This window comes from Periophthalmus magnuspinnatus, chromosome 6 (assembly GCF_009829125.3).
Source record: "Periophthalmus magnuspinnatus isolate fPerMag1 chromosome 6, fPerMag1.2.pri, whole genome shotgun sequence".
Lineage (NCBI taxonomy): Eukaryota > Metazoa > Chordata > Actinopteri > Gobiiformes > Gobiidae > Periophthalmus > Periophthalmus magnuspinnatus.
In genome coordinates this window covers 1,640,941-1,667,770 of record NC_047131.1, presented here as the reverse complement: position 1 = coordinate 1,667,770, position 26,830 = coordinate 1,640,941, and the positions used below count along the sequence as shown (strand labels likewise).

Genomic DNA, 26,830 nt, shown 5'->3' with positions numbered 1-26,830 from the left:
GAAACGTTATAAAACAAAACATGCAAAAACACGATAGAACAATACAAATATAAAACTATACAAGAGTCCCTGTATCTGTAGCCTTAGCGGTTTAATGAGGAACAGAGCAGAGCTGAGACAGTTTGTCCAGTGCAGACACAAGTGCATTTATTTTCCAACGCCAAAAATATTTACATTTACACAGGTTTGCTCCTTTTACAGAGCACCTCCCTAATTGGTTGAGCCCACCCTGCAGCACAGGTAAGTTTACACACATCCAATAATATAAGCTAATATAAGTTAGCTCTAACAAAACAGTGTAAATATTTATTCAATCAAATTGGTTGTTAAAATAGAGCTCTTCGTTAAATATATCAGTTTTAACTGTGAACACAAATTAGATACACAAAAAGCTACAATATTTGACACCCCTCCTCGTTAGCACACAATTGTCTGGTGCTCTGGCTGATGCTCTCCAGGTGCTCTGGCTCCCCGGGGACTCATTTGGACGAAACACCTAAGATGGCAGACAACATGGGTAAGTAGAAATTCCAAACAATTCAATTACAATTACAATTAGCTAATGCACAACCACTTTAATCAATAAAACATTTTAAACTTCTTTGTATTGTCGTTTTTTCCTGTTAGTTTCAAGGATAGGCCCAAGTAATGGAACTAGCTACATTACAGTCCCGCTCAGCTCAAGTTTAAACCCAGTCCAGACAAATGAGACTTCAACAAAGATTTAGATGTATTAAAGATTGGGCTGTTCTAATACAGAGGAAGACTGTTCTAGAGTCTGGGACCAGCTACAGCAAAAGCCTCGAGTTTTTAGCCTGGACCTCGGAACATCCAAAATCATCTGGTGCTGATCTCAATGTTCAACTGTGAACATGGACAGACAGAGGCTCAGAGAGAGACAGTGAGGGACCAAACCCATGCAGACATTTAAAAACTCATCATCAGAATCGTAAAATCTGTGAAATCATAAAATTACTAAGCATGGTTCCATTTTTATACAGCATTTTGCCACCTTCAAGGCTCAAACGATCAAGGAACCACTCACACATTCACACACACACACACACACACACACACACATTCACACACCAGTGTACATAGACACTGGGGATTCAAACCACCAGCCTTCAGATCGCTCTACCAACTGAGCCGCTGTTGCTTGAGTATGAACAAGACTTAACTGGTCTAAAGTGGAAGGAAAAAGTTTCATTTCGAGCTCTCCTATGATCAGATATGAAATGTTAAGTTTAACACTGTACAAATTGGGTATCTGTCTTAGATATTACGCAAAAAAATCAAGTTGACACACACAGTTTCTGAAGTTGAAAAACAACCTTTGGAAGACAGTCCCATACAGTGTTTCTGGATTGATGTTAAAGATGCTTCACACTGGACAGTAACAGTTGACGTTTACTGAGACAAACTCATCTTTTCCTGGATATACAGCATGTCCATAAAGTCTCATTATAATTTAAAAGATTATTACATATATATTATTGTACTCAGTGGTTCTAAATGTTTTTAATCACACTGGGTTCTGCATGTTTGTGAGTTGGATGGACCAGTCTTGTGTCCACCATATTCAGCACATCTCACACCTCTGGATTTCTTTCTAGGAGCTGTGTTAAACATATAAGAGTATGAAACAAAGATATGGGACATTACTGAACTAAAGCAAAAGATACGGATGCGACTGAACCATTGATGAGGCTCTGCTACAGCGAAACAGTGAGAAATCCAGTCTTGATGTGCTTCATGACACTAATGGAGCCCATATAGAGGTGTGTTAAATGAGGCAAAACACTTTGGACACCACTGAGGACAATAGAACAAGTCTGATTAATATATCTGATCAACTGCATTTGTAATAATGCTTTAAATTGTAAAGAGACTAAAGAGACACTGTATTTCCTGATAGTCTCTCTCATGATCAGTGTTTTCTGCTGCATTTTCTCCTGACGGCTGCAAAAAAAAAAAAGATCACAATCTCCTGACTGAAACCTGAGTGTTCAGAGCTAAAGGAGCCAAGTTCTGACAAGAAGTGGGGTACAATTATTCACTTTGTCAAATAGGACACTGACATACATAGGCCTAAACTTTAATTTAATTTAATCTTGAAAAATATAAATGATGTAAAGCGGGCCTGGGAACACATTGGGGTCCCACCAGTGGAGCTGGAGGACGTGTCTGGGGTAAGAGAAGTCTGGGAGTCCCTGCTCAATCTGCTGCCCTGGATAAGCAGAAAAAAATGGACGAAAGGATGGAAAACTGTGTGAAGGGAAGGCCCCGTCTCAGGACACTTTGTTAATGTGAACTGCATATTTATTTGTGGCATTAAAAGTAAAAAAAATAAATAATAAAAATTGCCTGTTGTAGTCCAACACTGCTCCGGCATCCATCACTGCTGCTCCTAATCGCTGTGGAAACCCTGTCAAAGCAGATATAGTTCTGATAAAGAGCTGACAGCGCTGAAGGAGCTAATGTTGTTTGTGAGGAGATCTAAAAACACTACAAATGAGTATCTTCCCGCAGCGCAGTTGGTGTATCTGGGGGACAGTTGGTATGTCTGGGGGGGACACAGCTGGAGAGAGTGAAACTTTAATGGAGCCAACGCCTGAAGCCTGGAGCCTGGAGCCTGAAGCGGGCCGGGCTTGGAGGTGAAGGGGGACTCCAATCCACCTGGTACCTCCTGCTGCCGATGGGGTCACTCTGAGAAGGTTGTAGCTCCACCAGGACGGGCCCAGAGCGGTGTGCGTCGTACCTCAGAGCAGACGTGTCCCCTGCAGAGCACACCAATGCGTAACCACTGACCCAAAGCTGGTAATGACAGGCTGTAGTGAGGTGATTAGCCCGATCAATGCGCGCTCGGGGCCCGCACAGGCTGTCACTGGCGCCGTAACACGTGCTGCTCCATCTCCGTCCCTGTTTGACATTCATGGGCTTAAACTTGTCGGGATGATGAAGTGGCTCCGTTCCGAACAGTAAATTGCCTCGTTTCAATTGAGAAGAGAGTTCCCCTTGGGTGTGCCCAGGTCCCGACGGGCTGGCCTTGAACACAACAGCATGTTGTACATCCATATAAAAAAGGGAAAAATATGGGAGCACTTTCGTCTTTATGATGGGGAGATTAAGCTGTCATCAAAGCCGCGCGTAAATCCCGCCCCACGCTCCGCAAAATACTGTTTTAGAGCACTTTGGTCTATATTTTATTTTTATATTCACAATAAACATAAAGCATCACAAAGGGCTAATGTTCTCATCAATATTATTACAAAATGATCATAAATCCGTTGCCTTGTTAAAATTTAAACTCCAGTGTTCATTTTGGCTTATCCAACCGGTGACAGCGTTATTCTATCTGCGGTGAAATATTCTCCCATTTTCACTCACTCTGCCCTTTTATGAGACGAGTAAATCCGTTCTTGGTGATGTTGAGACGCCATGTTTTTGCTTTTGAGCGGGAAGAGCAGAGCGCGCGCTGTTCCGCATCCTGAGAGACCGCAGTCTAAACAGACGCACTGCACGCGCTTGTTTAGTGCTATGCAAATCAGCCCCGCCGCGGGTCAAATTAACATTTTTAATTAAAATATTAGCGCCGAACAAACACGGAAAAACACACTAATGATTAAAAGATCTTCATACAAGGATGGAGACTCAAAGGAGGACAAAATACACAATTGTATCTGTTTGAAAATAACACAACACGTTAGGCATTGTGAATCATGTATTATTATTATTATTATTATTATTATTATTATTATTATTATTATTATTATTATTATTATTATTATATTAATTAGTATAAAATGCATTGTTACCATCAACACTACTGAACTGAAATTAGTAATAATAAAATATTATTAGTAGGCTACTATTAAATAAAAGGCAGCAACAGATATAAATATGTGTGTGTTTTAAAGTATGTCCCCTCAGTAAATTAAACAATAATACAAAATCCAATCTAAAATTCTATAAAATAAAATAATAATAATAATAATAATAATAATAATAATAATAATAATAATAATAATAATAATAATAATAATAATAATAATAATAATAAAACCTTGAGATATTTAAAACATTTGAAGGTAACATTTAATTTTTTTAAAATTACGAGATGTTCGAGTTTTGGACGCCTCGTTGGAAAGCGGGACCTGGTGTGCACAGTCTAGAGCGCCCTCTGCTGTGCGTCTCTGTGGTGGATTTTCACACTGCCACAGTGTTGACGCACCGAATGAAGTATTAAGTAAATTATAGTCAAGTTTGTTTTATTTTTGTATGTCTGATTGGATTATACAAATTTACTAATTATGATTAAGCCATTTCATGTGTCACTAAAGCTCCTGTATTAGACAAAAGTGACTCTTATGAGCTTCAAGTCATGTTCTAATGCTGTTCCTGGAATTGTTTTGTGTTTCATTCACACGTTTGAGTAACCCTTTATTATTAGTCTGTCTACATCTCCAAAGCTCACAATTCTCTTTTCCACCTTGTGATGTCATGAAGTGGTATTAAATTAACAGTTCTATTTTACCTTTAGTTATGAAGTTCCGATCCAAATTATTCTAGTGAAGGTGTATGGAGTTTAAAAACACATTGGAGCACTTCCTGTATTACCACTTGATGACATCACAAGGTGGAACAGAGTGTTTGCGATGAGAAAACAACTTTATGAAACAGAAGAGAAAACAGCATGACATGGCCCCTTTAAAGGACCTGGAATGTAAGGTTTAGTTTGTGCTTAAAAGAACAAATCCAAAATCACTGTTGGTTAACTTCAAATGATTGTTTTTATTGAATTCTTGTTTACACAGAAATCATGACTAATACTTATACAGGTATAAAAGGTAGCATGTCCAGGCGTTTTGTTGAAGTTGTAACTATCTTGTCCAGTTGGTGGTGCTGTTTTACTCCTCTGGGCCACACAGGCTGAGCAGGGCCTTCTGGTAGTCTCCCTTGGTGTGCTCCTGCATTAGAAACAGACATGGGTTACTGTCGCCCTCAACACATGACAGATGAGACCATCACTTCTGGGGGTCAATGTTTATCGTGGGACTTTTTTGCACTAGTGGTGAACTTTTGGTGATTTTTCTGTTCTACGATGAGGTCTGAGCTGAAGATGATTGAATTATGAACTTCTATGACTCATAGATTATAGACTGTACAAAGAAGTGGACTGAGTGAGTGCCACTTCATTTGACTGTCAAGATATGAACATTAATAACAGAGGCACAATAGTGAAATAAAAACCCCAGGATCATGTAGAGCGGGTTAATATGAACATTTAAGACCAAAATGATGAGTCTGACAGCAGCAGTTACAGAGAGAGGACACAGTTTTTACATAAAGTGAATTGGAACCAGAGTCGATGGAGCTGGAAATGCGCCCATGCTCACTTCCTGTTTGGAACTCAGCGGCTAGCAGATTACCTATGTCCATCTATACATACAGTCTATGGTAGAAATACAAAGTAACTACTAAAGTGTTGCATTCTGTTGTTTATTTATTGCAGGTTTCACGGATTTAGCATTTAGAGATGTTTTTTTTGGGATAATTCTGTTTAATGGTTTGGTTTGAATATTATCATTCATCATCTATATCGTCTTAAACAATATATCGCTTTTGAAAAAGGTGTAACAGTGTAACATTAATTAATAATAGGACAACTAATGAAGTATATATATTGGATTTGTGAAGTGGTCAGTTTAATCTGAGATTTTACGGCAGCTACAGGTCAGCACTGGAAGAACACTTAATTAAATCCGCCCTGATCTTCAAACTGTTCTGTTCAGCTCTTTATCCATGTTCTAGTTGTTTCTGCTCATTGCGCCTCTCAAGTTGTATTTTGAGTGTAATAATCTTTAATGAACTATTTTCAAGACACCATTTTGCTGATCTACCCCGTTTAACCTCCACTGGTACACGCCCACTGTGACGTACAGACTTCCTTCTCCAGTTTTACTTTCTTAATCGGTGATACTCGTAGGATTCGGCAGCGTCATGTCGTCATTTTGGTACAAATGAAAAAGAAATGTGCTGCTCTAGTGTGATGTGCAGCTGTCCATAGGGGGCACTTTGCTGTGATGATGTTTACGTCGACGTCAGCTCCCATTGGACACCACAGTTTTCCAACATGGAAGTCAGTGGATTTGTTTCTTTTATTAAGTTGTTTTAGATGAATATTGTGATTTAAAATATGTAAACTATAACATAATGATCCACAGGGGTCAGAGATGAGAACCATAGAGACATAAGCAGATTTAAAGCACTTACAGATATGGTTCTCTGCAGAGACTGTCCAAACTGGGCTTTGAAATCGGTGCAGATCTTCCTCAGGTCGACCTCACAGCGGGACACGATGATCCTCGTCAACACCTTCTCTTTGGCGCCTTTGCTCTGCGGAGACAAGCACACGTCAGCCGCCTTCACAGCCCCAACACTGCGGCTGATGCAACGCTATGGTAAGAAAACTTTTGCCAGCTTCAGATTCTGCGTTCCCCCAACAAAACGTCACTTTCACAAGAACAACAACTATCAAATACATTTCCATCTTTTTGTGGCTGTCAATAAACCCACAACTCAATAGAATGGCGTACCTTCATGGCTTCGTGCAGGCGGTTGGCGAAGAACATCTGTTTGTTTTCAATGCACTGAACTGGAAACACAAGGATTAAGTACAAGTATTAGTATAACAGCTTTGGTTTAACTGAAAGGATTTTACCAAAGAAAATACATATTTCGTGGATTCTTTAACATGGTTGGAATGTGGGTGTAGGTCTGTCACCATAACACATTTTAAAGTTTGATATATCGCTGAAGTAAATATAGATGATAAACGATAATACTTAGACTAATTTATGCCACTGACACAAAAATCCAAGATTTAAACCACAAAAACAATTCTACATCTAGAATATTGTGAAAAAATCTCCAGTCATATGAAGCTCATCGAGGCTAGCAGTCATAAGGGCCAATCTGGAGACAAGTATCATAACAACTAAAGAGCCAATCTGGAGTCAGGTTGTTGACTGTTGCTAACACTAGAGAGTGACCTTGGGGAAAGAAGGCGCTTGATTTGTCTGTTATTAATGTTCATGTCTTGATTTACAGACACAATAGTGAAATAAAAACCCCAGGATCATGTAGAGCGGGGTAATACGAGAGACCAAAATGACGAGTCTGGTAGCAGCATTTACAGAGAGAGGGGACACAGTTTTACAATAGAAAGTGAATCGAGTCACTGGAGACGGAAGTGCCTCATAATCACTTCATGTCCATTTATATACACAGTCTATGGTCGTAGCTTTACTTAAATAAACTGATTACGACTCAAAACCCACTATTGATGTGACAATGATGTGCGATACAAAAACACAGCAATAATAAACATTTCACAGCACAAGGCCTAAAAAGGTATTTCACCTAGAACCAGGAAAGAGTTCTGCAGATCCCCTTTGACCTCCTTCCTGATGCTCTCCTGCATGTCATAAGGGCTGTAGCTCTTGTACCTGTCGAAAACTGAAACAAAATACATTGAATACTGTAACAAAAACACAAAATCCATATGTTATGTTTGTAAGTTAGATCAAGAGTAATCTGCTGGTTAAAAATAGTGACATAATCTAGTGTGCTACCTTTCTGGAGGTGTGGCACGCTCCTCTCCGTCATAATGGAGATCCAGGTGGGGACATCAGTGCCTTTAATTTTCACACCAGATTCATACAGTGCCTGAATATAAATAAAAACCAACATTAATTACATGTTTACTTCCTTTCAAACATAAACATATATTTATAGTCAGTGTGTACTCACTCTTGCATCTTGATCAATCCTTTCATAATCTACCATGGCAGAAGGGTCGGCTCTTTTGGTCTACAGAAAAAAAAATCAAGACATTAAGATTATGGTGGGACCGATCCAGCTTTTTTCAGTCTCGATACTGATACCGATTCTCAGTATCAACGGATACCAGGGCAGAGACAGAAAACGGCATTTATTTTCTTTAAACAAAAATAAAATAAGCCAAATGCGATGTAGATGTTTATGTAGCTGTTATTTCTCTCTCAAGAAATGACAGAAATTTGTGTAAATAAAAGTTCAAACATTATGAGACTTTCTGGCCATACTATGACCTGTAAATAGTCTTATTACATCAGTTTAAATGTCCAAACAGGATATTGACTGAACTAATCTTTGAAAGTCGATATCGATCCAGGAAAATGTTCAGTATCATTGCCGATATCTGATACCAGATATCGGTGCATCAAGTTTAAATGAGTTTCAACAGTTATTTTAGATTTTAAATGAAAATGTGTTTGTTTATGTAAATATGTTAGAAATTAATTAATTACTACTTAAAATCAATCAATAAATAAATGGATTAACAAGTAAGGGATGTTGTTTGGCTGCCGTCCAGTCGAGGTCAATAATCTGAGCATTTCAGAACACGAATAATCCAATTTGTGGGGCGACAGTGGCTGTGATCGAGTCCCGCTCGGACCAAGTTCTGTCAAGTTATCTGTCAGAGACAGGTAAGACACTTTACCCACATTGCCTAGTATGAAAGTGGTGTGTGCGTGAATGATAGGTGGTGGTCGGAGGGGCCGATGGCGCAGATTGGCAGCCTCGCTTCTGTCAGTCTCCCCAGGGCAGCTGTGGCTACAATAGTAGCTTACCATCACCAAGTGTGGAAATGAATGAATAATGACTATAGTGTAGCGCTTTGAGAGGCTTTGACAAGTCTGTAAAAGCGCATTACAAGTGTAAGACATTATTATTATTTGAAAAATTTAAATGACTTTATAAATGATGAGTTACATTTGTTATAACAGATCTGACCATATATGGACAATAGCAGAGATTGATCGATGTTTTTTTTCAAGGCCAATACCGATACAGATTGGAGTAATTTTAAACCTTGTCAATCCGTTTGCTTTGGATTTTAAACAAACTCCCCCAAAGCTGTAGTCACATTTTGTGCAGCTGTTTCTTCATATGAAGCTTTGAATGTATTTTTAGGCAGCAGATCGACCAAAACAAAATATCGACCTGTGCTCATACGCTAAAAAAGGCAAAAAATCAGCCAGATATATCGACCAAACGATATATTGTTCTATCTCTAGAGAATAGTAGAGCACTTGCTTGGACGAGGGCCAAAAGCAGCTTTCCGAAGTTTCCAGATGTGTCTCCGGCAATGTCCTTTTCCACGTCTTTTTTGAACACTGCAAAACAAAACATGTTTGTGAGTGATACATAGTGTGCTCATGTCGGTATAAAACTATTGATACTGTGCAGTGAAATCCCTCTGGGGGTGTTCTACATGTCTCTCTATGGTGTTCAGCCATTACCATGGTCACATGATACACACATTAGCAAACACCGCCAAAAAGTTTTAACATAATCTGAAAACTCAAAAAAAAAAAAAAAAAATGGAAAAGTGAAATAAAGAGCACATTTCCAGGAGCCTGTGATCAGTCAATCCGAGTGTTCACGGTCCTGTTTAGGAGTTTGATTTTACACAAAAAAGTGACAGTGACTAACTGAAAAACTGTTGACTGATGCTAGCTAGCTTGTGACTGTGATGTTATTTGAGAGGGCCTTGTTTAACAGCACAAATCACTTCACCCAAGTCATTTCTTTCTGGTCAAATTGCGTTAAAATAAAGCTCAGATTAAATTCTAACTTGAGTAACAGAGCTTCAGACAGAGCAGTGCCTATGGTTAGCGCCACACTTACATTCCTTGTAGACCCTCTTAATCTCAACCAGCTCCGAGTTGCTACGGGAGCACACAAGCTCGATGAGCGTCTCTTCATCTGTACCCAATCCCTTCGTTTAAAAAGAAAACAGCTGCAGTTCAGTACTTTCCACAGGAGAGGGCAGTGTGGCCTAATGTTCCACAAGACCTCTTACCTTAATAGAACCTCGAATCTCTGAGGCGTCAAACTGGGATGGGCTCTTCATGAGGCCCAGGATGACTGATTCCAGAGAGCCCGACAGCGCCCCCTTCAGGGCTGAGATCATGTCCTGACAATGAACACGTTAGACACGAGTCACAGTACGGAGATTTTTGTGTTGGTTACATAAATCCACACCTTCTTGGCTCTCCTTTCATAAGCAAATGCAATCTCTCTTCTTTGGGAGTAGGTCCTTTTTGTTAGGATATCGATGATGGTTTGTTCATCCACTCCTGATGTTAAAAACAGAGAGACAAAATCAATCACACTGTAATGATAGGATTAATATGGCTGTTATTCCCCCATATGAGTCTTATGAGAGTTTCAGGCAGTGGTGATACAAGCGACACATTGTTATATTATATTGCGTTGTGAATTCAAATGTACTGGGGATGCAACGTTTTGGATTCTTCTATCAAACAAATGGGGTGGGATTAAATACATTTTCTTCTTTTCACTCCTTTTTGAGCTTAAATAAGAAAAATATGTGAAATGTGAATTAAGTGTACGAGATACGTGTACACTGACCTCTTGTGGTCATTAATCTGCCCCCCCAAAAAAACAAAATGGAACCGGCTGTAAACCATCAGTTTGAGATTCTGCTTAATGTCATCATCACCTTCCATCAGTATCCTTAAAAACCAAACTAAAATAAGACAGAACTTATGCAAATGTGTTACGAAGATGTTATTTCTCTCTCAAGTAACGACAGAAAAACTTAAAAACTCAAATATTATGAGACTTTCTGGGCCAAATATGAGCTGTAAATAGTCTTATTAGATCAGTTATATACTGTATATCCAAACTGAATCGATACTTGGAAGCTGATATCTGATCCAGCAAATTTGCATCCCAATTCATCTGTTCTGTGTCTTCAAAGACGCCATTGTACCTTTCTATTCTACAGAGGATAATGGGTCATTGTTAGCACTGTTAGCATAGCATATATCAAAGAATACAAAAATAAACAGCTAAAACTTCACGATTGCAGTGTAAGCTAAAGCTCTCCGAAACACAACTCCTCCTGCTATTTTTTCCTTGGAGCGTTTAGCATCGAGGTTGAAAGTTACACACTGAATTGTTACTTTGCACATACACTGACTCAGGACTCAGCCAGACCCAGTGCTGAGGCCTTGAAACTGGTGATTTTACCCAACAAATCCAAAAATACACAATGACTCAGAGCCTCCAGTGGCTCATTTGGCCAATACAATGGATCCAAAACTGGGAAATAGAAAAAAAAAATCAACATGCCTTTGGTTTTGATGGCTGTTTCTATCCTCGCGGCATCTCGGTCAGGGTCAACGTCTCTGGCCGGTAACACTGTGGGGTAGGTGGGCTCGACCTAAGAGGGAGAAACAAATTAATAGATAGAATTTAAACTTAAAGGGCCCATACTACTGTTTCTCATCACAAACAGACCTGGAGTTGTGTTTTGTTTCATTCTGCACATTTTTAACACACAAATCCTGTTCTTGGCTCAAACTGAATAGACTCTGTTCCACTTTGTGATGTCATGTGATAATACAGGAAGTGCTCTATTGTGTTTCTAAAAACTCCATACACCTTCACTAGAATCATCTGGATGATTTCAGTCCAGGAATTGTCAATCTCTACTGAACTAAAGTTAAAAGGAGCTGTTTGAAAACTATCACTTCATGACATCACAAAGTGGAACAGAGCATTTTGAGCTTTGGAGATGCAGACAGACTAATAATCAAGTTACTCAAACATGTGTGAATGAAACAAAACTCCAGGTCTGTTTTTGGGGAGTTAACAGCATTAGAATAAGGATTAAAGCTCACAAGAGTCAATTTTGCGTAATACAAACCTTTAACACTTAATGAAACACATATTATACCTTACCCCAACATTTAGGGTGAGTTGACCCAAGAACTCGGCCACCAGCGACATTGTGACTGATCTGGGGAGAGAAAGAACAAGTGTGAATAAAAGAAATCTTCACAGAACTGAGACAGTGGAGTCATGGGGCATATTTACTCAAACTGAAGATAACGTCCCACTGTGGTGAATATAAACAGATTTAAACTGTTTTAGTTTCAAACAGTCTGAACATGGCTCATTCAAAGCTCTGTCCTGAGTCTCCCACAAAGCAGAGCCACACCCTGAGACTGGAAGTGCACATTACAAGAACACCTCTGACAACAGCACGTCTACCTCACACTTTGGTTTACTTTTTGAGCCAAAGAATGAACCTGGATAATCCAAACTCAAATCACATGAACCAGGGAACGATGCCAGACACGTACACTCCCTCCTGTCCCACACATTCTCAGACTTATTTTTGAAACTTACTGAGATAAATCAATGTATTGCTAACAGAACATAGTGTTACTTACCACAGCAGATAAAGTTCAAATGAGATGCAGACTCCTGGACAGAAAAGATTGGGGTGGAATGGTGGAAGTTTAAAGTTGTGTTGTGTCAAGGGAAAGACTTCCCTTTATAGCTCCTCCCCTTTCCATGTGCTCACAGCTCCACCCTATTCCACAAGAATCTGCAGACTCCTACAGACAGGACGGCTGGGCTCCATCATACACTCACAGTTCTCTTCAGAAAAGTACTGATATGAAAGTGGTCAAATATTTAGAATTTTATTGGTTCAAAGAGGTATGCAATTAATATTTACAGAAAACAAAAATACATCCAGAACTATGTACATATAGACATCTGCATAAATGAAGCTTTAACCCACATCACTATAAACAGGAGCGTCATCTTTTAAACTTAGGAGTGTATTTGTTCTTTGTGTTCTTCTTTTTGGGTTTTTTGCCTCCAGGCTGCCCCCCTCTCTTGTTGTAAGGCTGTGGTGGGGTCACACCTTTCTGGGGCTAAAAAGACAGAAAACAAACCTATTAGCACAGTATGAACAGTCCCATGTTCGACTGACTCACGCAGTTTTCCTGAGGTAAAGAATGAGACAGGAATCTGATGCATGTGTAGAGTCAACACTGTTGTTGTTCCATTTCCAGTGTAAATGCATGAACTAGTTTCAGGACTTTCTCTTTCAGTGCTTGTACTTGTGTTCTGGTTTAACCTGTCTTATGAGAGCTAGGGGCTAAGACTACAGACAGAAGTCCCAACAGTGCAGAGATTGTGTTAGCTTAGCGTGTGTGTGTTTGTGTGCGTGCGTGTGTGGTGACAAAGGGACACACCGGAGTGAAGTCTTGAGGGGGAAAGGTGCAGGGCACGCGGCCATGTTGGCGGTGGAAGGGCAGGCAGACGGATGGGTCCAGGGGTATCCAGGGAACGACAGCGGCGGGGGCGGACGCAGCGGCGGGGGCGGCGGGGGGCTGGGGCATGTGGCTGTGAGCCTGCTGTAGGTTATAGACGCCCTGTCTGCCATTGCCCTGAGCTGTCTTCAGTATGTTCACAAACGGCTCACCAACCTTGTGCCGGAGCAGGTACTGCCCTTCATCCAACCTGCAAATGAATCAACATGTTTTTACATGTGATGCTGGAAACACAATAGATGTTTTATGGATGTTTTTGAGTATATGGCAGATGAAAATTAAGTCAGACAAGATATCTGCATCCAAATAAAAGGCTGCTATAGACCTGGTGTCAGAGCTCTTTCAGCACTAAACACTACTCCAGCACTCCAGGGTCAGTAGATTATAACGAGCCATGGGACAATATTAAAATTTGATGCCACGTTTATCATGGCCAAAATTATTATGATTAACGATTATATCAAGATAACGATTAGTTGCTGACAGTTTAAAAATGTTCTGGATCTGAATAATTGTAATTTTAAAACTCTGAACAGGTTCCATATTTAAGCTGTTTAAGTGTTGTACTTTGTTTTAAGTGAAAACCACAGTGATCCAGACGAGGTCATCAGGGACACGTGCCTTTTTCTGGTGATGTAATGACGATTATCTTTGTTGGCGATTCTCACGATTATATAAAATGCTTATTGTCCCATCTGAATCAACTCACCCAACTAACTTCTGAAGGAGATGCTGCAGAATGTTGAGAGACTTTGCAGGCCTGTCGATCAAACAAACACAACATATAGTTTTACACACATTAACTAAAATCACGGGTTAGAGCAGGTTAAATCTGATCTGGACTCAGGAAATGGTCAGGGGGACCCACAGACAGTGTTTTAGGGAGCTTCACACTTGCCCTTTGAGTCCTGATTTGAACCCAGTTTAGTCCAGATGTGGCCTACTGATCTAGGCCTGTCACAGTAACACATTTTGAAGTAAGATATACGGCTGAAGTAAATATAGACGATAAACGATTATATTGCACCATAAACACGATTCTAAATCTCCAGCTTCAGATAAGGAACAAAAAGTCAATAATGTGATCATAGAGACAGGCCTAGTTTGGTCCTGGTCGAGTCCTGGTCGAGTCCTGGTCGAGTCCTGGTCGAGTCCTGGTCGAGTCCTGGTCGAGTCCTGGTCGAGTCCTGGTCGAGTCCTGGTCGAGTCCTGGTCGAGTCCTGGTCGAGTCCTGGTCGAGTCCTGGTCTTGTCCTGGTCTTGTCCTGGTCTTGTCCTGGTCTTGTCCTGGTCTTGTCCTGGTCTTGTCCTGGTCTTGTCCTGGTCTTGTCCTGGTCTTGTCCTGGTCTTGTCCTGGTCTTGTCCTGGTCTTGTCCTGGTCTTGTCCTGGTCTTGTCCTGGTCTTGTCCTGGTCTTGTCCTGGTCTTGTCCTGGTCTTGTCCTGGTCTTGTCCTGGTCTTGTCCTGGTCTTGTCCTGGTCTTGTCCTGGTCTTGTCCTGGTCTTGTCCTGGTCTAGTCTAGGATTAGTTCTGAACTCTGTCCCAGTTTAGTCACAGTTCTGCTGTGGTCTCTGTGTAAGTGTGAGCTCACCCTCGACGCTCTCATGCTCACCCTCGACGCTCTCATGCTCACCCTCTGCGCTCTCATACTCACCCTCTGCGCTCTCATACTCACCCTCTGCGCTCTCATACTCACCCTCTACGCTCTCATACTCACCCTCTACGCTCTCATACTCACCCTCTACGCTCTCATACTCACCCTCTACGCTCTCATACTCACCCTCTACGCTCTCATACTCACCCTCTACGCTCTCATACTCACCCTCTACACACTCACACAGACACAGGTCTAGAGTGAGTGGGGCTCACAGAGGAGAGAAGACTGTGTGAACATCTGATCCACCGCCACAAAACACATTTACGCTCATTTACAAAGATTTACTGAAGCAGCTCTCACTTGAATCCACAGGAGATGTTGTGGATCCAGTCGTCTGGCAGCTTCCTCACCAGTGCCAGTCTGGATGTGAGGGCATCAATGTGAGCTGTGGGCACACACACACACAGAGCTCATTTAGACCGCGCTCCTCTTCATCACAGCTTTAGAGAGTAATTAGTGTGATGATTAGCAGCCGTGCGGGCTCCATAGCGGCTGGAGAGAGGGGGAGTGCCAGTCGGTCCTCTGTCTCCCTCTTGAAACACTAATGCTGCTTTCAATACCACAGCTCAACAGTAATGCAGTTATGAAGAGCCTGTAGTCACACCCACTACACACACAGCTAAATAAACCTCAGATGTTGTTTGTGAGTAGATCACATGCTTCCTCTTCATTCATAATAATAATAATAGTAATAATTATCATTATTATAATTCAGCTAGTTGATCTCATGGTTACATTTTTATACAGTGCTTTTCCACCTTCAAGACACTCAAAACACTTTACATCAAGGAACCACTCACACATTTATCAGCGGGAGCGACCTCAGGGAAAGAAGTCGCCTGATTTGTCTGTTATTAATGTTCATATCTCGATTTACAGAGCGCGGGTTACTACGCGCATTTAAGACCAAAATGACGAGTCTGACAGCAGCAGTTACAGAGAGAGGACACAGTTTGTTTCATTAGAACGTGAATTAGAGCCAGAAGTGAGGCTAGCAGGTTAGCCATGTTCATTTACATTTACAGTCTATGCCACCAACTGAGCTATGCTGTTTTGTAAAGAAATGGCAGCATTACATAGAACCTAATTAACTTCCATGTTGCAACACTGAAATCCCATTGTGTGATACAGCAGTTTTCTTATTTTATCAAAACTATTCTAACCTCTGTATTCTTTACACAGAGCATGTTTGTAGTCAATACGACACACACAGCTAAGCCTCTGATCAAAGTTTAAAAAAATCATGGTTTACATAGATTACACGAGATTGTGCAAAACTGGTGATTTATTATTACCCTAACCATGTGTATGCGGTCGCCATGGCAACAGAGTAAACCGACTACCACAGTCACACAGCAAGAATGAGTCATCCTTCCTCAGAGCTGCGAGGGAGGCTCCTGCTAACCCGAGTTCGGCTTACTCATCAGCGTTTGAGGAGAACAGAGACGTCGCCTTTAGAGTTTGGGCTCTTCACTTACATTTTTTTCTTGTAGTTAGAGTAGTTGTAGTTACATTTGGTCTGGGGTAAATACATAAACAGGGATTACATGAGACATATTTTGTGCTCACGTGGCATTCTGAACTGCATAACAGAGAGGAGTCACACCTCAAATTAAACTAGTTGCTATAGTAACATGCTAATTATTTGAGTTAGAATTCAAACAAAAGTATTCTTACAATGAAAACCTAATGAGTTAAGGAGTGCCCTCATGTCTGGTTCTAGTTTAAACCTAGTTTAGACCTGATTTGGTTTAATTTGGTTTAGACTTGGTTTAATCCTGGTTTGAACCTGGTTTAGTCCTGGTTTAGGCCTGGTCTAATCTAGGTTTCAAATCCCATAATCTGTTCTTTTAATCTACTTTTTTATATTGTTTGAACAAATGGATCTCTGAGACTTTGGTCCATTTGAGACAGTGGCTCACCTGTCCAGCCAGAACCACACGAAAACTTTATAAAGTGTGTGCGAGTGAATCTGGAACCGTCTCCCTTTGAGAGGGAGCGTGATTGACAGGCGGATTAACCAATCAGAGAGAGTCTGTTTGCAGAAGTTTCACTCCTCTGGGTTATTTTTTTTCCTTTTTTTGCAGAGTCAACAATCCAAGCACCAAACTGTTTTTATCTGACGTAAATAGAGATACAGTTGAATCCAGAAGTTTACATAAACTACATAAAAACACACTTTTTCTCAATGTCTGACATGAAATCAGATGAGACTTTTCCTGTTTTAGGTCAAGTAGGATTAAGTAAATGCCAGAATAATAAGACAATTATTTCAGACAATTTTTCATGACTTTCTTCAAAGTCATAATAATCTTAGTGTATGTAAACAATTTGGGGAAACCCAGATGATGATGTCATGTCTTTGTAAGTTTCTGATTGGTTTATCAACAACATCTGAGGTAATTACAGACACACCCATGGATGCATCAGGCACACCTGAAACAAACTGCTTCTTTGTGTAACATCATGGGAAAATAAAAAAAAAATGAGCCAAGATATCAGGAAGAGAACTGTGGACTTGTCCAAGTCTGATTCATCCTTGGTGCAGTTTCCTTGCCTTAAGGTGCCACATTCATCTGTTCAAACAATTATACACAAGTATAATCACCATGAGAATGTCCAGCCATCACACCGCTCAGGAAGGATTCTGTGTCCCAGAGATGAACGTGCTTTGGGCTGAAATGTGCAGATCAACCCAAAAACAAAAGCAAAAGCCCTTGTGAAGATGTTGCTGAAGCTGATAAGAGTGTGTCATTATCCACAGTGAAACGAGGACTGTACCAACATGGGCTAAAAAGCCACTCTGCTGGAAGAAGACATTACTCCAAAAGAAACATAAAAAAGATAGATTACAGTTTGCAAATGCACACAGGGACAAAGACCTTCATTTTTGGGACATGTCCTGTGGTCTGACAAATCTAAAATTTAACTGTTTGGCCATAATGAACACAGTTACATTTGGAGGAAAAAGGGGCAAACTTGCAGCCTGAGAACACCATCCCAACTGTGAAATACGGGGCATAGCAGCATCATGTTGTGGGGTTGTTTTGCTGCAGGAGGCACAGGTGCACTTCACAAAATAGATGGCATAAATCATTTTGTTAATCCTAATTGACCTAAAACAGGAAAAGTTGAGTCTGATTTCATGTGTTTAATAGTGTATGCAAACTTCTTGTTTCAACTGTATATATTTCCTTCTGAATGATACAAGAAATTTCGAGGATTTGAGAAACGTGATATATATTCCGGGCTGTGATTGCACCGTTCCAAGTTAGGATGGAGGATTGTTAGTTTTGTCACTGTCGTTCTGTTCCATTACAAACCCTTCTCGATTCAAAACAGGATGTAGAAGTGACTGGCTGTTCAGGAAAAGCTTTGGCCTATAATGAGAGCGTAGAGAGGCAAGAAAACTTCTAAGGTATTTTAATTAAGCCTTTTAATTTGGTTTATGGCTGATAAACCTGTAATTACTGCACTTAACCACGTGAAACCAAGGTCCTATATCACACAAAATGGATTCTTGTGACCTTTAATCCATGTTCTAATGCTGTTCCCTCCTTAAAAACAGACCTGGAGTTGTGTTTGAGTAGCACTTTATTATTAGTCTGTAACATCTCCAAAGCTCAAAATGCTCTGTTCCACCTTGTGATGTCATGAAGTGGTAGCTTTCAAGTTAACAGCCCCTTTTAACTTAAGTTCAGTAGAGATTGGCAAATCCAGGGTTGAAATTATCTAGATGATTCCACTGAAGGTGTATGTTAGTTTAAAAACACAGTGGAGCACTTCCTGTATCACCACATGATGACATCACAAGGTGTAACAGTGTTTTCAGCTTGTGAGAAGAACTCAGCCTAAATATGCAGGGTTTGTGTGTTAAACATGTGTGAATGAAACAAAACACAACTCTAGGTCTGTTTGTGACGAGGAAACAACATTAGAACATGGAGGACATGGCTCTTTAAGAAACAAAAACACACTGTAAGGGCGGTGACATCATTTAAAGACACAGGTGAGAATATTTTGACTCGAGGAAATTTTACCTATGAAAAGCTCAGTGCTTGAGTGAAGTAATCCCTCAGTCCACAGCTGGCACGCCTCACTGCTGCTCAGGCATTCGACGCCGTAAGTCAACTGGTATTCAAGCTTTGGCAGGATTTTCAAAGGCACGCACTGTCAAAAGAAGAGGAGGAAACAAGCACTCCTTTCATTCAGAGTCAGAACACAAACATGATTCTGCGGCCGTCCGTTGACAGTACCTGGGTTTGGTTGCCCAGTTTCCGGTTGTGTCCAAGAGAGATGGAGGAGCGCACCAGAAGCAGCAGCCCGTCCAAACTGTAGAGTTTAAACAAGACATTCCCCTCCTCGGGACAGTCATAATCACACTCATCTTCAGAGACTGCCTGGAGAGCCTGGGACAAGATTTCTGTGATGGGAACAAAGATTGTATAAAGTAGTGGACTAAGTGAGTGTGCCATCACCCACAGCCTTTGGCTCCAAATTAAGTTAATCAAGGCTAGCAGTTATTGAGACTAATTTGGCGACAAGTTCCAAATTTGGAATTCTAACCACGAGTATCATAGCAAACAATGAGCCAATCTGGAGCGAGGCTGTTAAAGGTGGCACACCTTCCTGTCCACACCGCTGGTTTGTAGCAGGGAGCAAGCGCTTAGCAACGCTGTCAATCAGACCTGTTGTAAACACTAGTGGAAGCAACTTTGGCTAAAGAATTTATTAAAATATTAATGTTCATATCTTGATTTATGGCCAAAATAGCAAAATAAAAAGCCCAGGCTCATGTAGAGTGGGTTAACACGAACATTTTAAAACAAGTCTGACAGCAGCAATTACAGAGAGAGGGGTCAGCATCGATGGAGCCTGAAGTGCAGCAGCTAGCAGGTTACCTATGTCCATTTATTTATAGTCTATGGTTGGGACGTTAGGACAGGCACACACTAAGAGAAGTACCAAAGTACTGTCAATATGTTCATCATAAGGTCTGAGATATTGTCTTTTTATCTGGTGTAGAGCTGCACAGATTTATTTTAGTGTTGACTAGTCAAAACAATTATGTATGTTTAAAAAAAAAATGTATGTATGTATAAAAAAACATTTTTCTGATCTCTGTTCTAATGTTGTTTCCTCATCACAAACAGACCTGGAGTTGTGTTTTGTTTCATTCACACATGTTTAACACACAAACCCTGCATATTTAGGCAAAGTTCTTCTCTCAAACCGAAAACACTCTGTTCCACCTTGTGATGTCATCATGTGGTAATACAGGAAGTGTTCCACTGTGTTTTTAAACTTTTAAACTTCACTCAACTTCACTTCATATACATCACTAGAATCATTTGGATCCTTTCATCCCAGCAATTGTCAATCTCTACTGAACTAAAGGTAAAAGGAGCTGTTAACTTGAAAACTACCACTTCATGACATCACAAGGTGGAACAGAGCATTTTGAGCTTTGGAGATGTAAACAGACTAATATTTCAGTGTGACTCAAACATGTGTGAATGAAGCAAAACACAATTCCAGATCTGTTTTTGAGGAGGAAACAGCATTAGAACATGGTTAAAAGCCCACAAGAGTCCATTTTGTGTAATGCAGGATCTTTAGAGGATTAACAAATCAAAGTCAGTGAGAGTGATATTCTCATTCGTCGTCGCAGCTCTGACGTAATCTCAAAAACTTAAAATTTGCTCAGCCTTAAATTTAGTTGCACCATGAGGCTAAAAATAAGGAGGTGAGTCAAACTTGAGGACATGTCGTTCTTTTAAACCTACATCAAACCCTAAATCTGATGGAAACTGACTTTTAAACTCAGTCGCCTTTGGAGCAGAAGCAGCAGACTGGAGCGCATCTCCGGTCTCTTCTTCCTGGTTTGGATTTCTCTCCAGGTACGAGGACACGCAGGCCTTCACCATAGAGGTTGGGTGGACATGGGTGGGTGCACTTTGTTTGGGCGGAGGGCTGGCGTCTTGTGGTGGGTTTGAGGATTTGGTGCCATCGTTGGGATTTGAAGTGAACATGGCTGTTTGCATTTGGAGAATCTGACCCAACTGATCCCCAGAAGAGCGGGTTTTCATCTTTGGGTTCTTGCTCCTCCTGGTTGTGGGAGAAGGTGACTCTGGAGTTTGAGAGAGCTTTGGGTCTTTAGGAGACACATCATCAATAAACAACTTGTCATCATCTGAATCTGCGATTAACAGAACACTGCTGTCGCTTTCCGGGTCACTACTTTTGCTCTGAGAAACTTTGGGTTTAACAGGATCAGACTGAGAACTGTTTGTTTCCTCATTTAAATTCCTGCTTGCTTTTTTGCCTGAACTCCTTGTGTGACCCAAGCTACCTTCCGTCTTTGTATGTTTTTTAGGTGTTTTATTAGATGCATTTTCTCCAAAAGTTTCCAGATCACTTAAGTCCACCTCAAAGTCAAGGCTGTCAGTGTCCAGAGGGGCCAAGCTTCTCTCCTGGAAGAAATAAACAGCAGATACAGAAACACATTACACTTTAGGCGATGCACTGAAAGCTTGTGTCAGCACCATAAACTGTGTAGAGAAGTGGACTAAGTGAGTGTGACGTCACCCACAGTTCGGCTCCAGTCAAATGAAGCTCATCAAGGCTAGAGGTTACAGGGCCAAAGTTGGAGCTGACTTACATTTTTAGAACTCTGACTGCAAGTATAATAGCAACCAAAGAGCCAATCTGGAGCGACGCTGTTGAAGGTCATGCCCCTTCCCACCCACACCGCTGGTTTAGCGGGGAGCAGGGGCTTAACAAAGTGGGAGCAACCACGGGGAAAGAAGTCGCCTGATTTGTCTGTTATTAATGTTCATATCTTGTATTTCTAGACACAATAGTAAAATAAACACACCAGGATAATGTAGAGCGGGTTAATGCGAACATTTAAGACCAAAATGACGAGTCTGACAGCAGCATTTACAGAGAGAGGGGAAACAATAGAAATAGAAAGCAATAGAAAGCGAATTGTCAGTGGAGCCAGAAATGCTCCCATGCTCGCTTCCTATTTAGAATGCAGTGGCTAGCAGGTTAGTTATGTCCATTTACATTTACAGTCCATGGTCAGCACACTGAAAAAGAATGTCCTCTACTAGCAACACAGGATAGTAGCATGTGGAAAAGTTAGCCGCATAAATAGTCACAACATGATATTAACAGATAGGCACGTGCTAGGCATTTTAAGCATTGAACTAATCATTTTAAATCAGTTCAGAAAGGCAGACACAACCTCACGATAATTCAAGATTTGTGAATGAAAAAAAAATAACATTGTACAAACATGATATTAAAATGTGTAAATATAGAAGCTTTATCTGAACTTACGAGTGCAGGCTGCTCGCTGGTAGGGAGCTCGGTGATCACTTCAGACACACTCTTGGTGCTGGCTTTACTGATGAACAGCTTCAGAGACTCCTCGTGGTAAATATGGCTCCTCTCTCGTACCGTCACTTCAGTCTTCAACAGAGGCGAGTCGATGAATACGGTTTTCTTCTGAGTTTTGTCTGTGGAGAATACGAATATCACATACAACTGTTGGACAGATATTAGATTACATTACAACAGTAGCTTCCACTATTGAATATGTCATATACTAGTACTTCACATACAGTGATATAGGCCTGTTAAGTGGCCCTGTCTTGGCTGTCCCCTTGTGGCCATGTATTTAATTGTTTTAGTCTGTGCAGGTGGAGCTGAGGAGTGGCTTGGCAGTGTGTGCGTCAAGGGCCTGGACGCGCAGCACCTGTATAAGAATTGCCTACAGCCACTCGCTCGAGCTGTCTCATTCCACTCCCAGCTCTGCACCTGCCCTGCACCTGCCCTGCACCTGCCCTGCACCTGCCCTGCACCTGCACCGCACCTGCACCGCACCTGCCCTGCACCATTTAGTGTATTTTCTCAAATTTAACCGGCACCCTACAATACGCACTCAGACTCTCACACACACTTCTACATCCTGATATCTCCACACCTCATTAAACTACCTTAAAGTATTAATACATTTTCTAAATAAATACTAACTAAAGCTATTGTTTTGTGTGTTTTGGGTCATAGATAAGAGCCAGGTAAGATAATCACTATATCCACTTCTTGTTCAGTTTATTACAGCTGGAACTATATTTTTTGGGGCTCAGTATTTATCGTGGGGACTTTTTCTTTGCAATGTAATAAGGTTTGAGCTGTGGAGAATAGAATAAGTAACTTCTATGGCTTATTATTGGTTGATTCGGTATTTTATTGGCTACAATAAAATCAACTCCTGGTTGAGTACTGTCGTTGTGCACTTGGCCCATCTTTAGTGTCTCTATGCACTGGGCCATAGAATTAGTGTGTTTGTGAGAGTGAACTGTGCCTGTGGCTCAAATAATAATGCTTCTGCAACATTCTTAGCTCTTTAATTATTAATCAAAATGCTAACTTTACCATGTTTGTGGCCTCATACAGCTGTTTACAAAGGGGTATACCTTTAGAAGGGTTGGTCTTGATGAGGACAGGGAGCTCCCACTCTTCCTTGAAGTCAGGGCCATGGTTGTTGAGGAGCTGCACTAAAGCATCTCGAGTCAGACACACATGAGGCTCGTAGCTGCTGCACAGTCTGGAGGCGTTATGGTCACTGCTGATGGACTAAAGGGACAAAGACAACAGTTTACTCACTAAAAGATGAGAAAAATCTGACACAAATCAGAAACAGCTGACACCAGTCTGGAATCTCTTCATCTTTCCGTTAGACAACTATTGTTTTAAAGATCAAGACTTTAACACCCTCTGGTGTCTTTTATGAAAACTGCAGAAGCTCATTACAGCAGACCTGCGGCCATGACTGCAGCTTCAGCAGTGACTCATTCTATTGGAGTAATTAAAAAAAGTAAGACAATGACTTACAGCGTGCAGCTCCGCAGCTTTTTTAGCTGGAGGACAGAGTGATGAAACAGTCTGATAATCCGATGCAATCTGAGCCCCAGTATTCACTGGCCTGTAGTGTGCAACATCCACACTGCCCTGGAGCAACAGGGAGAGAACAAAGAGCCATGTATCTACAGCTGCTGGGACTGAACAGGGCTGAAGAACTCTATAAAAGCATTAGAGTGACAGCGGCAGGTTAAACCTCACCATGTGCAGAAGCTGCTTTTCAAACGTTAGACTGAGCTCTGGGTTGAATCTGCCTCCGGTCAGACTGGTCAACTCATGGATCTGATAGAGTGAAGGAAGGCTCTGTATGTACTCCAAACTGCAGTGGAAAACCTCCTAAGAACAGTTACATTACACTTACACGACCAGTCAAAGTTTGTACACACCTGCTTTTTCAGTGTATTTTTCCATTATGATTAACACTCTACATTTTTTACATATTTTATGTTCAACTCCTCAGTGTCCCCTCTCTTTGCTTTGTGGAGTTCAAACCCTTGTCCTTCTAAGCCTCATGATGAAGTCCCTGAGATGGTTTTCACTTCACAGCTGAGCCTCAGGGTCAAGAAATGACAAAAAGCCCAAAGCAGTGATCAAACCAAAGGGTGGCTATTTTTTACATTTGTTTTAACTCTAATACAAGTTTTGAGCTATTTTGAGTTTACTTTTTAAAACATGTCCATTCATAGTTTTGTTGCTTCAGTGAGAATCTACAGTGTAAATAATCATTGAAATAAATGGAAAAAGTGTGTCCAAACTCCTGACCTCTTATATATACTGCTGTGGTGAATTCTCTCACTGAATAAAACCTGTGCGATGGTGGTGTACCTCAAAGTACTGCAGTGCTGCCTGGGGTATGACGCTGTAGTCTCCAGCACACATTCTGGACACCTCTTGCAGATAATTCATAAACTGCATTATTTCATTATTAAGTTTATTCAAAATGACCTGTTGACAAAACAAATAAAACATATAAATAAGCACCAACATTTTCTAAAGGACCACATGCAAACTCAGACCTGAGACAGAGGAATCTCCTTCTTGCGAGTCAACATAAAGTTGAGACACTTCCTTTGCTCGGTTTTGGACAGCGCAGACAAACAGGGGTATGGGACTCGAGGCTCTGGAAACGGAATTTTGCCCTTTTGTTTCTTTTTGCAAGGTTCCATAAGTTTAGGGTCTTGGGTTTCCATGGCGGAGTCCTCAGAGTCACCACTGATCCAGCTGCTCTCCTCTCTGATGCTGTCATCCTGCACAGGCTCTGGAGTAGTGGGGCTCTCAGTGTTCTGTTCTTTGGGAGGGCTGTTAGCTTCTGGGCTGATACAAATATTCAGATCTTAAAGCAATGGTCTAAAAACACATCCCAAAATATGTGTGATGTTCACCTCTGTAGGGAGCTCCACAGCTCTTGAATGGTGGGGCCAAAGCCAATTTTGTCATAAAGATCCCTGGAGAAAATGGGACCTTCGGGGATTGGGGGATCTTCCCTTCAAAGGCAAAACACAGTCAAAATTTGTAGTTTGTGTTCACTCAGCTAGGTCACAGAAAACTATATTAAACAGAAATAACCCGGTTTAATGCCATCAAAAACTGTACCCCTTGTCATTACATTAGCTTGTCATAATAGTTGTGCAGTGTTTGAGGACACATCACCTGCATTAAGTCTCACATGTGTCCTAACCACAGACCCAGCTGTCACACATTTAATAAACCTGATGAACTTTGCTCTGACCAAAACTCACCAAACAATCTCCATCTACGTTTACTTCTCTCTAACTTCTCTCCATCCACGTTTATTTCTCTCTCTTTATGTTGTCTCCATCCATACGCACAACTGTGTTGTGTCACGTTGCTAACCACATGCTAAACATGCTAACAACAACACACACTTCTTCTCCCGGTACAAAAGCACACAGTGAGCAGGTTGTGCGCATGTCTGCCATCTGCAGGTGCTACAGCGGTACTACACTTGTAAAAATGTACTTGATTTACACGTGTTATACATGATCCCAGAGAACAAAAGCAAATAGATTAATTTAAATGTATTGAGTCCAGTTCATTTTGAGATTAATTTTAGTAACTCTTTAAAATGATTTGTATGTCTGTTTCTGTATTCTAATATTTATAATAAGAAAATATTATTATAGTAAGAAGAAAAATTCAATTCCATCACTGGACAAAAGTTAGACATTTAGCTGCTCATCCAAGCCTCGTCTTCAGTTCTGGTCAGATTACTGCTGGACACTGCCTTATATCTGTCTGAAGTGAGGAGCTAACACTCTGTTTACAGTTTGTTACAGGTTTAATTAACTACACTGTAAACATATTTTACATAGATATTTTTTGCATCATGATAATATTTATTTATTTTCATGATATAATCATGTTTGCATATTTTGTAGTGTAAGATTAGGCAACCCGGCCTCCACCTAGCACAGGTATAGGCACACATACAGAAATATAAGCTCTATATCATTAGAATAATAATAACAGCCGTGTGTTTTACTGAGTGGTACATGTGTTGTTTTACCACCTTCTTCTCAGATCATAATTTGCAGGTTTATCTCAACTACACTTTCTATTTATTTACCATGATAAGCTATCTCTGACTGCTTTGGCCATTTTAATCTTCCACTGGAAAGAACTAAATGAAATGAACAGATTTGCTTTTTTCCAGTCGGAACATTTCTCCCATGAAAATAAATGCTCCTAAAATGTTTTTATTGGGCAAAAGCAAATCAATTCATTTCATTTAGTCCACTTCACTCTAGGAGCATCTTTATCAGTGAAATAATAATGCTAATACTAATACTAATACCACTACTAATATTACTAATAATAATGATTTTTTATTGAGGCGGATGGGCACTATTCTCACCACCTTCTTCTAAATTTATAATCAACACATCTCATAATTAACATATTTAAAGTGGACCTGCATTACTTCAGGTGCATCGTTGACTGGTTTTGTATTTTATGTTATTTTATTCTATCGTCAGCTTTATGTTTCATCTGGTTCTGTACAGTGTCCTCAGG

At 40.7% G+C, this 26,830-nt stretch overlaps 2 protein-coding genes across 2 annotated transcripts; both read right to left on the bottom strand.

Moving 5' to 3' along the window:
- Positions 1–4,774: 4,774 nt before the first annotated feature.
- Positions 4,775–12,428, bottom strand: LOC117372655 (annexin A2-like). Its single transcript, XM_033968480.2, has 13 exons — positions 12,318–12,428; positions 11,824–11,881; positions 11,212–11,302; positions 10,096–10,190; positions 9,914–10,027; positions 9,739–9,829; positions 9,145–9,224; positions 7,816–7,875; positions 7,638–7,731; positions 7,426–7,521; positions 6,600–6,658; positions 6,277–6,399; positions 4,775–4,970 (listed from the first exon to the last, which is right to left on the bottom strand). The coding sequence occupies exons 2-13, from the start codon at positions 11,869–11,871 to the stop codon at positions 4,911–4,913; spliced, it is 1,011 nt and encodes a 336-aa protein (XP_033824371.1). The 5' UTR covers positions 11,872–11,881; positions 12,318–12,428; the 3' UTR covers positions 4,775–4,910.
- Positions 12,429–12,548: 120 nt separating this feature from the next.
- On the bottom strand, positions 12,549–25,683 carry ice2 (interactor of little elongator complex ELL subunit 2). The gene is made up of 15 exons (XM_033967476.2): positions 25,537–25,683; positions 25,180–25,281; positions 24,814–25,111; positions 24,623–24,742; positions 23,999–24,133; positions 23,771–23,887; positions 23,353–23,512; positions 22,214–22,392; positions 20,682–21,339; positions 19,123–19,289; positions 18,907–19,036; positions 15,167–15,251; positions 13,921–13,971; positions 13,134–13,401; positions 12,549–12,809 (listed from the first exon to the last, which is right to left on the bottom strand). The coding sequence occupies exons 1-15, from the start codon at positions 25,548–25,550 to the stop codon at positions 12,693–12,695; spliced, it is 2,601 nt and encodes an 866-aa protein (XP_033823367.1). The 5' UTR covers positions 25,551–25,683; the 3' UTR covers positions 12,549–12,692.
- Between the last annotated feature and the right edge of the window lie 1,147 nt (positions 25,684–26,830).

Coding starts and splice junctions, on each gene's coding strand:
- LOC117372655 (XM_033968480.2), bottom strand. CDS start 11,871: ATGTCGCTGGTGGCCGAGTTCTTGGGTCAACTCACCCTAAATGTTGGG. Junction 10,028..10,095: donor ATGAAAGGAGAGCCAAGAAG/GTGTGGATTTAT, acceptor GTTCATTGTCAG/GACATGATCTCAGCCCTGAA. Junction 7,732..7,815: donor GGATTGATCAAGATGCAAGA/GTGAGTACACAC, acceptor ATTTATATTCAG/GCACTGTATGAATCTGGTGT.
- ice2 (XM_033967476.2), bottom strand. Junction 13,402..13,920: donor CTCCTTCAGAAGTTAGTTGG/GTGAGTTGATTC, acceptor ATTCATTTGCAG/GTTGGATGAAGGGCAGTACC. Junction 12,810..13,133: donor CCCCTCAAGACTTCACTCCG/GTGTGTCCCTTT, acceptor CTGTCTTTTTAG/CCCCAGAAAGGTGTGACCCC.